At 41.6% G+C, this 10,231-nt stretch overlaps 1 protein-coding gene across 2 annotated transcripts in view; it reads left to right on the top strand.

The window, feature by feature from the left end:
- SCN8A (sodium voltage-gated channel alpha subunit 8) overlaps window positions 1-10,231 on the top strand; it is an 85,691-nt gene that overhangs the window by 29,564 nt on the left and 45,896 nt on the right. Inside the window, exons 3-5 of one of the 2 annotated variants that reach the window (XM_019511100.1) lie at window positions 1,758-1,847; window positions 2,143-2,271; window positions 3,672-3,763. In XM_019511100.1, the coding sequence (XP_019366645.1) occupies window positions 1,758-1,847; window positions 2,143-2,271; window positions 3,672-3,763 (311 nt within the window). Of the gene's footprint in view, window positions 1-1,757; window positions 1,848-2,142; window positions 2,272-3,445; window positions 3,538-3,671; window positions 3,764-10,231 lie in introns of both variants that reach the window. The other variant, XM_019511107.1, reaches the window with a different exon arrangement.

Raw genomic sequence — 10,231 nt, 5'->3', positions numbered from 1 at the left:
AATGGGCACAAGTTGATGGAGAGGAGGTATAGATTGGACATCCGCAAGAACTACTTCACAGTTAGGGCGGCTAGGAGCTGGAACCAACTTCCAAGGGAAGTGGTGCTGGCCCCTACCCTGGGGGTCTTTAAGAAGAGGCTGGATGCCTACCTGGCTGGACTCATTTGAGTCCTGTTTCTCTTTTTGGGTTTTTTTTGTTGTTCTCCCGCCCTGGCGGGGGGTCGGGCTAGAAGATCTACTAGGTCCCTTCCGATCCTTAATCTATGAATCTACAAGTACTTCTAACTTAGGTTGAGGTCTGGGTATGTAACTGGATTCCTTTTGGCTCGTCTTTTGTCTGGTAAACCCAGCTGCAAGGGATGTTTCATTGATGGGTGTGTATCTGGACAGGTTGAGGTGAAAATTCTGTGGTTGGAACTTGGACGTAAGCCAAAGCACACTGAAGTATGTGGAAAGACTTCTGCTGATTACAAACGGGCAGAATTGGACTAAAATGAAGCAGTCACGGTCTTCTGAATGATCTTCAATTTTAAGAGCCAAAGAGATTTTTTTTCCTCATTTCTTGTAGCAGAAAAGTAAGAAAGCCCTGTGCTGCCTTTGAGAAAAGCTTGTTTTGTTTTTTGAGTAATGCTTTTTAGATGTGTTCACTTTTTGCTTGTGCACATGTTTGTACCTGCAGCAGTGAGCAAACATAGTGGGGGACTTCCAAGCACACAAGTTTGGACAGTTTGTCACTCACTTAACAGCTAGTGCAAGGTGACTGTGTTTACGTGTTCAGCAGGGTGTACATAATCAGAAACCAGAGATGAATATTGGGTTTCTAACATGCTAGCTCTGACACGGTAGGATTTACTTTGTATTTACACACATGCTATCAACTGTACCTCATGTCTCATGATATTAAAGATTCCCCATAGTGAAATCCAGCTAGGTTTCTCCATTACAAATGATGTAATGCAGTGCTGCTCTGTTACTTCATTTACCAGCAAATCATGTCTCGAGATTCCTGAATGTAGATGGAATTGTCTGGGGAAACATTTCATTTAAAAGATGATTGTAAAATGTTATGAAATATGAGGTAGAGATTCTATATTTTATTCATGTACCTGAATTTCTCTGCTTACAATATAATTTTATAGCCTTCACATTTAGTACTTAGCAGCAAAAAGCCTCTAACCTTAGGGAGAGGTGAAGGACAATATTTTTCATTTTCCCTGTGTGGTGGCTGTATATGAATGGGTATGTGTGAATGCTTTCATGCATTTATACCTGCTTCTCTATTTGCTGCCAGGGCGCTGCATATACCCATTCTAAATAGTCACTTACCGTGAACATTAATGTATGTGAACATGTTGAACTCCCTGTCTGGGCCTTTGTCTTTCAGTACCTTTTGGAGAGTTAGGTCTCATTCTCTGTCGCTGAGTGCCTTGATCAGCTGTTCACGCTACAGAGTGGGTGTAATGTACCAGTGCTACCTAAGCAGAATGGGAGTGCATTGTAGGACTGTAAATGAATGTGAAAGCTATAAGGCTGAGAGCACCCACATGACAAGAGAGCCCAGTGGAGCCCATGTAAATCAAGTGAATGGGGAAAATTGTGAAAAAAATCTGTTTCTCTTTCTTTGTCTCCTGTGATTGCTGGATGCATCCCAAACCTTGTATGTATCTTTGTACTGCAGTGTGTTTTAGGGAAATGTTTTGACACTGACTAAAATAGCCAAACAAGAGTGTCCATTTCTTCCTTGACTTCGCCCTTACAGTATTTAGCATGATCATTATGTGCACTATTTTGACCAACTGTGTATTCATGACTTTTAGTAACCCACCTGAATGGTCGAAGAATGTGGAGTAAGTACTGGGTGTTTTTAATTTAATTCTTTTTTTGTGGGTGGGGGGAGTGTAAGGGGATTGTAGCTTTCTCTAAAGTGTTTTCTGCTTTCCCCCATTTTTAAGTTCTTCCAGAATTTTTTTTTGTCATTATTTGGTAGTCCCACTTCTGCTCCTTTCTACATCAGTGGGATTGGGCATTAGTATCCCCTTGGCTCATAAATTTTATATATCTTAACCTTAATTTTCCTTTTTGATTGAAATTTTTGCTTCTTATTATTTGTAACAGAGTTCTTTTTTTCATCCTCCTTAACAGGTACACGTTCACTGGTATTTATACATTCGAATCGCTTGTGAAAATTATTGCAAGAGGTTTCTGCATAGATGGTTTTACTTTCCTGCGTGATCCATGGAACTGGTTAGATTTCAGTGTCATCATGATGGCGTAAGTTGAATTTTCAAGTTATTCCAGTTAGACTCGGGGTATGAATGAAATGTGTGGGAGAGCTGACTCTTCAGGGATGGGGGAAAGGAGGTTAAAGCCAATCAAATCTTAAAAGACCCACAAAAAAGTCAAAATCCAGATTCTGGCTCCTAATTTTCACTTGATACATGCAGTGCTGACACAGACACAGAGTTAAATACAACTCCACTGAAGTCAGCAGAGCTGCACCTGCTGATGAACTACTCCAAGTTGGACAAATTTTACGCAATTAACAACTTTCTGAATACCCACCTCTGCAGAGGGAGGGTTTTGTCTTCCTGTGCAAGAGTGGTGGTATGTTCAAGTGAACAGAGCACAGGGCTAGGATCTAGGAATTTTTCTAAATACTCTGTTGGTCACTTCTTCTGGAACCTTGGTTTACATACTAAGATTTTCTCAGCCTGCATGTTGAGTACTCATGGGTGAGTAAAGAGGTGCAGAGGGTGACAAAAATGAAGCCTACTGCACATTACGTTATTTTCTCCCAGCTCATATTTTCCTCCTTTGCTTGAATCAGTTTGCCTACCAGGTTTGATAAGTAACAAGAAGCCCAGCTGCCTTATGGCATGATGATATTTTAATTTGTTATTTAAACTGGAGATGAAATCTAGATTTTTGGTGTCTTGTAAAAGTTTTTTCCTTCCTGACCCATAAAGGTTGCTGTATGATTGTATTACTTGTGGCTTATGAAGAGGTGGGAAGGGCTATGGAATTAACATCCAAAAAGTTTGTGGAAGAAAGGTTTTAATAACTGCAAGGGATGATGACATTTTGTTAAAAGCAGGGAAGAAAGTGGAGCAAATATAGCTGATGGAATTGAATCGAGGAGGTGCTCTCTCCAGACTGCCTGGTTTCCTTGGCAAAATCCTTCTTAAATGCTTTCCTTGGGTCCAATAGTAACAAAATGTTAGATTTCAAATAGGAGAGAGCACAAATAGCAAAACACGCAACTGGGCAAACTAGCCTGTAGTGTTGAAATGCTTTAAAACTATGTTTTGGCTTTGTCTGTCTGTCTAGTTCTCTCTTTTTAATGCAATTTCTGAAGCCTTTTAAATTACAAGCTGTTTCCTACAAACAACTATATTAAAAGGAAGGTGACCCCAATGGTACCATTAACTCTGGTTTAATTCTGCAGGTATATAACAGAGTTTGTAAACCTAGGCAATGTTTCAGCTCTGCGCACTTTCAGGGTTCTGAGAGCTTTGAAAACTATTTCTGTAATTCCAGGTAAGGCAGCCTCCGGTTGATGTTAGCTGTTGGGTCAGGCCCCTGTGAGTGATGTATTGCTTTGTCTGTAGTTGTTGTTTTCTTGGTGTGTGTATTGTCATTGTGTTTCTTGTGTGTGACCTCCCTCATTGCAGATATGTCACAGAGTTTGTGGACCTTGGGAATGTCTCAGCATTGAGAACTTTCAGAGTTCTCCGAGCTTTGAAAACTATCTCTGTTATTCCAGGTGAGAAACCGTTTAAGCACTAAGCCTGGTGTCTCGGGTGCTTCTCTTTCTTTTGTATTTTTTCCCTCCTTCCTACCACTTACCTTTCAAAAATGACACTGGGACATTTTTGATGGGCTTTGCAGTCTGCATGAATAGCAAGTGATACAAGGAAATAATGTCAGGCCCTTTAGGTGCTGTGACAGAACAATTAACAATTATTGGATGAACACCCACTGATTTAAACTCACCTTTCTCTGTATGTGTATATCCAGTCTATATGAGGGACCCTAAGGTTTAACAAATAAAGGACCAGCTACTTTCACCATTATTCAAACTGAGTATTCCCCTTATCCCATGTCACATCCCATTGATTTCAGGAATTTCCACAGGAGTAATAGTGAGGGAATTTTAAATAACAGCTAATAATCCTGGGAGAGTTAAACCCTTCTGCATTAGGGCACAAACAAGTTTTTAACTATTGGGGATGGTTGGTCTGGCGCAGACTATATTAAACTAATCTAGGTAAACCTGAGTGACGTGCCCTTAGGCTTTCCTGCTCTTCCCAGGAGCTGCTCATGGGGAAAGTACTACTCAGTGTGAGTAAAGGTGACAGAATCTGGCCCAGGGCATTCTTGATTTCTAGCATCACAGATCATGTAATGCTTTAGTTTTCATCCAATCATAAAAATGAGGCCACTAGCTCACCCAGTACAGCCACTTCCTATGCAGCCAGTGTAAGCCTCCACCATGCTTTTTCCAGTATTTTGTCTAGTCTGGTTTTTAAAATGCTGAGTGATGGTGCTTCCTTCACTGTAAGAGACCCCAGAAGCAGCAGAGTTTAGTGGACTGAGCACACAATTTGAAGCTGGGGGCTGCAAAGTTCTTTCTCCAGAGCTGCCAGTAGAGATGCAACTCTAATTTTGGGCGACTAACAAGATACCTTCACCAACCCCCTACAGCTTCAAATGGCTTCAAGTTGAAATTTTAGGTACTTTAGGTCTAAAGGTGGGCATTCAAATTTAGAAGCCACTTGGTAATAAAGAGTGAAACTCTCCCTCTTCTGTGCTTTATCTTCTGATGTGTAACATGGGGTGTAGTTACCTACTTACTTACCTCACCAGTGTGAGATTTTAATAAGTCAGTATTTGCACAGTATTTTGAGGTCGTAAAGCGCCAAGTGCCTTGTGTTGTCTTTTCTGACAATCCAAGTGAATGTTTATAGACAGCATGAAATGATATATTTTGGAGCCGATGGGGGAGAAGTTGTGTTGACTCGCCAGTTCAGGTTGCATATATTTTTTTGTTGCATCAAAGACTTTTCTTCACCCATCTGACATGTTAGGGCTGTTCTAAATAGAGCTGCAGCACCACCTTCCAGTGGGATAACGTATCTGATGATCAGAGCTGGGGGAACCGAAACACTCTCAAAAATGACAAATTCAGAACTAATACAAAACATATTTTTTCCGGTAGCATGTAGATTGCCTGTGGAACTCATGGCCTCAGGAAGTACTCAAGGTCAAGAACTTAGCACTGTTTAAAAAAGGGGATTGGACATTTATGTGGATAGTGTGAATTTCTAGCAGTGTCATAATTATCAATGATAAAATAATTCAGAAGGGATATTTAACCACCTGCTTACAAGGTTTAAGCTGTTCCCTAATTTTCAGAAATTAAAGACCTGATTGGAGGTGGAGTATCGCATTGCTGTCTGCTATCTAAAGCAGCTGGTGCTGAATACTTGAGCATGGGCTAATTGGCAGGGATAATTAGTCCACCCTTAGTGTTGCATGGACATGATTTCACTACTTCTTTATGGGGGGTAGTGCATGCAGAGCAGTATGGCATGGATGTGGGAAGTTTTCAGTCTAGACATGGCCTGTATGGCCACAGTAGTGGAACCAGGATGACAAAAAATGGGGTGTGATGATGGTGGGGGGCTCACTGCAATTGTATAACGCATCCGAGACCAGAGCTCTTAGCTGTGAACTGGTGTGACCACACTACCACACCCTCCTGGATCCACCCCTGTATGGCCATTATAATTTCCTAGATATCCAGTTGCCACAGAATAAACACAGGATTATTACAGTTCTGGTTACTTGGCACAATTACTTTTAGAACTATTATATTCTGTGTACCTGCTGGGTAGTTTACACTGGTACTTAATTACTTTAGACCAGCAAATCCTGTACAATTACTATGTCTTTGAAAAGCCAGGTATAGAGTTTGTAGCTCTGAAAGCTAGAGGGATAGTTCTGACCTGGTTGATATTCCTTTATCCCATAGGCCTGGAGTTTTCACCCAGCCTGTTCTCTCTAACAGATTTACTGTGTGAAACACCATTGGTAGAGTCAAGGTGTGGATGAAGTCAGCATGGATCAGATGATGCCAAGGACTCCTCTGGGGCTCCTCCAATAATGTGAAAGCTTAGGCTTCATGACCCCAAAATGATCTTCTCAATGAATACTGGAAACCAGTCTTATCGATAGTCTTAGGTTTAGAATGTCATACAGTTGACCTAGCAGACATTATATGAGAAGGGGGTGGCCACCCGGGCTCCATGTATTCCACTGTTCCCCTCACCACTGAAATCTTTACTGAGCATACATATGATCAGGGTGATCAGAGGATCAGGGTTCACCTAAGAGGTTTCTTCAGTACATATGCATTTGGAAGCTTACCATTTTGGGGGCTAAAATTTGGAAGCAAAGCACTCAAAGGAACTCTTTAGTGTCTTTCCACATCATCTCATTTCTGCAGATGCTCTTTGCTTACTTCTAGGGGCATCATACCCCATGCCAATGCATTGACTTCTGCTGAGTTTTTTTGTCTTGGTGTGGACAAGGAGAGAATCAGTCTCTTGAACTTTTCCAGCATAGGGCATGTGCCCCTGTTTATTTAACTGGCAGTGTATTCCTTTGGGTTTAGCAAAATGAAGTCACCAGCAAAATCTTGCTGTTTTCCCAGTGTACTGCTGCATAGGTTTTTGCAAAAAAAAAAATAAAAAAGAAAGAAAGAAAGAAACTGAAGTGTCTTGAGGGCCAAATCATTTTCTTCCCATTCCAGACTGCCAAGCCTACCTATTTATACAGTTGCCTGATGCATGGTGCTTCTACATGTAGCCTGCTTTTATTACATTGAATGACAGAGAACTTTTCTTAATTAGAATGAATACTCTTCCTTAACCACCTTTGCTGCCTGGCAGTACAGCTGCTTAAGATGCACACTGGACGAGGAACAGCTGTCTCATTATTACTGATAACAATGTGTTTTCAGTACAGTTGTGATGCTGTCAGCCCAATACAATGACTAAACAACTGCCTCACTCAAACAGAAAGTGGCTTTAAGATGTGTTCTTGTATTTATCTAGCTGGATGAAATTAGTGTGAGAGTGTAGTGCCTTGGCTATTTGTGCAAGAGAGCGCTACTGCTCTCTGTGAAAAGGGTTAGTATTGTTCAGCTGTGTGTCATGGACCCCATACTGCTAACATGTAATTAAGATTCCCTTCTAGCTTCCATGGCAGGGACTTGTGCTTTGGAGAAGGAGAATTGCATTCTAGCTGAATCACCTGTGGTAAACCCAGTTGGAGGTGATAACCTTGCAGCTGGAAGTGGCTGTGCTTTTACTGCCTTTGTGCAGTGCTAACTGTATTGAATTTCAAGCCTAGAATGAAAAAGAGGCAGAGTTTCATCATTCATGTGAACCTGAACCTGGTCCAGAATGACTCCTGGTTTTGGCTGTGTAAAGCTCAGACCCAGAAGAGACTACCTCTTTCCTTGTCCCACCACCAAGAACTGGGCACAGAACATTTATGTAATTAACCTGCTGGATTGCTCATCATTCATTGAGACTGGAAAGGGCAGGTTGTAGGGCTGAGAGAGCTGGTGTATTAGTTGGTGGCTTTCTATGGACTCCAAGGTTGAAGGGGATCTTCCCCAAAAATACGTTTGATTATGTTAAAATCTGAAAAGCTTTCTCTTTCTGCTTCAGCATGTCTAACGTCACACTAAGCCAAAGAGAGAATCATCTTATCATTGTGACAAGTGCTAAATAAACCTTCTATAAATAATTAAAATTGTCCTGAGTGGGTGTTAGACCAAGTATAAAAATAAAATCATGCAGAGCTGGAGATATGTTGCTTGCTAATGTTCCACAGGAGCAAGGGGTCTATACAGTTTAGTGCCTCAGCAATAGGCTATGTAGACCCTTACCTCTACATCACCAGCTCCAGCCTATCCCATATTAATGGTAACATGCAGGCACTACTATCTGAAGGTTTGGTGACCCATGTTAAAGGAATATGTTGGTCCCAACCTTTCCTGTTGGGGAGTACGCACAGGTGAATTGCACATACTTCAGTTGGTGCCAGGTTCCTGTGCATTGTCAGCCAGCACCAAACAGGGCTTAGGGTTGAACTGGACCCCTCATTCATGGAGGTGATTCCAGGCATATGGGCTGGACAGTAAGGCACAGGTTTAAAACATGTCAGGCAGAACTCTGCTGATATAATTGACTGTTCACTGTGTGGGGCAATGGACAGTTACACCTTACGTGCATTAAAGATGTGTATGCAAGAGTGAGGCTGTTGAAGGGAACAGATTGTTAAAGTTGTCTACTGGGTGTAGAGGAACTAAGAGCAATAAGGCTCCTTGGAGTGCCTAAGTCAAATGGACAACTGCTAACAAGACTCTTTCACTTCAGTGTAGTATCTCGCTAGAGATGAATAGCTACTCATTCGGACCACTCGGTAGTTGCATGTTCTGTTTCTGCATGAACTGTAGCAAGTTACAGCATGGACCCACACTTTAAAATGCATCTAACCATAATTGCAAAGGTTAGTCTCAGGAAAAAGTCTCTTGAATGTCTTAAAGCTTGCAAATCAGAAGGTAAATCTGCTTAGCTGAATCTTGTAGTTCATACTTACTGCATGATGTAAAATTTCTGCCTGTGCTTGGGTTCGGCTCATGTTCTTCAACTTCCTTCGTACTGTTTGATGACTGATAAGTTACACACGGTTCAGATGCACTTTGATCAATACTCTTCCCTCCTCGCTTTCTCCGTTTTTGACCTTCCTGTATACAAAGAGATCAAGAAAAGTGAACTCTGGAAATAGAGATAAAGCTCCATCATAATGTCACACCCTGGCATTTACAGTATTGAACTGAAATACCAGAGATGCTTGGAGTGAATGTTAAATACCCATGGATCTGTTAGCACTTGAAAATGTGCAGTTTATCTATCTTTCTGTTGTAAACTTTGTTATGGGTCTTTTACTATGAGTATGTACAGCACCTGCTGCAGTGGGCCATCACTCCCAGCTGAAGCCTAAATGCTACTACTAGTAATACAGCTAATAACTTGGCCATCATTTTGAAATACGGTAAATTATGCAGCCTTGGCATTTGACCATTTGAGAGATCATCCCAACAGCATGATCCAAAAGGAGGATGCTTGGATAAAATAAGAGGACACCATCTGTAGACTGCCCAAGACCCTTTTCCATCGCTGGAAAAAAAATTTCTCTGGAGTGATTACCTGCCTTGCATGTACTGTGCCCAGCACCTATGATCTCCCTGACTACAGATGGAAATGTACAGAGTTTCATAAATCTTTCAGCTTGTTGCATTATTTAGCACTGAGATTTTCTGAAGGCCCCTGTAAATCTGTGTGAAGTCTGAAAAAGTCCTGGAGAAAAGGGAAGACCATGTGATTCAGCTCCCGCCTACTTGGAGTTTAATTGTATTCAAACATTTTTAGAGGCAAGTTCACTATAAGCTGAGATGGAAAGACCTTAATGGCTCAGAGGGAGCAGAGTTGCAGCCTGTGAGACTTTTTCCAGCTGGGAATGATGAACAGAACTTCTGGATTGATCTTTTTTCATTCTTAACTTTTTTTCTTGTGAATTTGCTGCTGGTGATGATTGTAGCAGATGAAGTTCTGAATCCTCAAACAGGTGCAGTGCAGTTTAGGGAAAGTTTCCCATGAGGCTTTGAATCAGGGTGCACAATTCCTGTCTAGGGTAGATTGATTTTTCACAGTCCATTTAATTTTTGGGCACCCTACTAAAAACAGCCAGCAGTGACAGGCAGCAGTTATAATCACTGGGTTGAAACTAGCCTAATCTGCTTCATGCAGGGGCTATCAAATAACCGTTGAAGGATAAAGATGCCATCAGACTTTGAGCAACTGAAGGCAGCCACTGGCTCTGTTTTTCACATCTGATTCAAAAGGCTGCACTTCCAGTAGCATCAGGTTGTTGGTAGCATAGGAAGGGTTGCTTATCAAGTTTATTAAAAAAGGCTGGTGTGCTGGCCTGGGCCAGGGGTGAAAGTCTAATTCTCCCCAGGGCAAAACATCCTGTGCACTTTGGATCTGCAGTGAAGATGCAATGCATGGTCTTCATAGTGCCTGTGGAGTCTCTAAACATAGCCCTGCAAAGAAGTAGTTAAAGCAGCAAGGAGGAAAAAGCTAGTACAGTGACA

Source organism: Gavialis gangeticus, unplaced genomic scaffold, assembly GCF_001723915.1.
Source record: "Gavialis gangeticus isolate Ggan-Ray unplaced genomic scaffold, GavGan_comp1, whole genome shotgun sequence".
Classification (NCBI taxonomy): Eukaryota; Metazoa; Chordata; order Crocodylia; family Gavialidae; genus Gavialis; species Gavialis gangeticus.
Note: the sequence above shows the minus strand (reverse complement) of the source record. Positions and strands in the feature narration are given on the sequence as shown.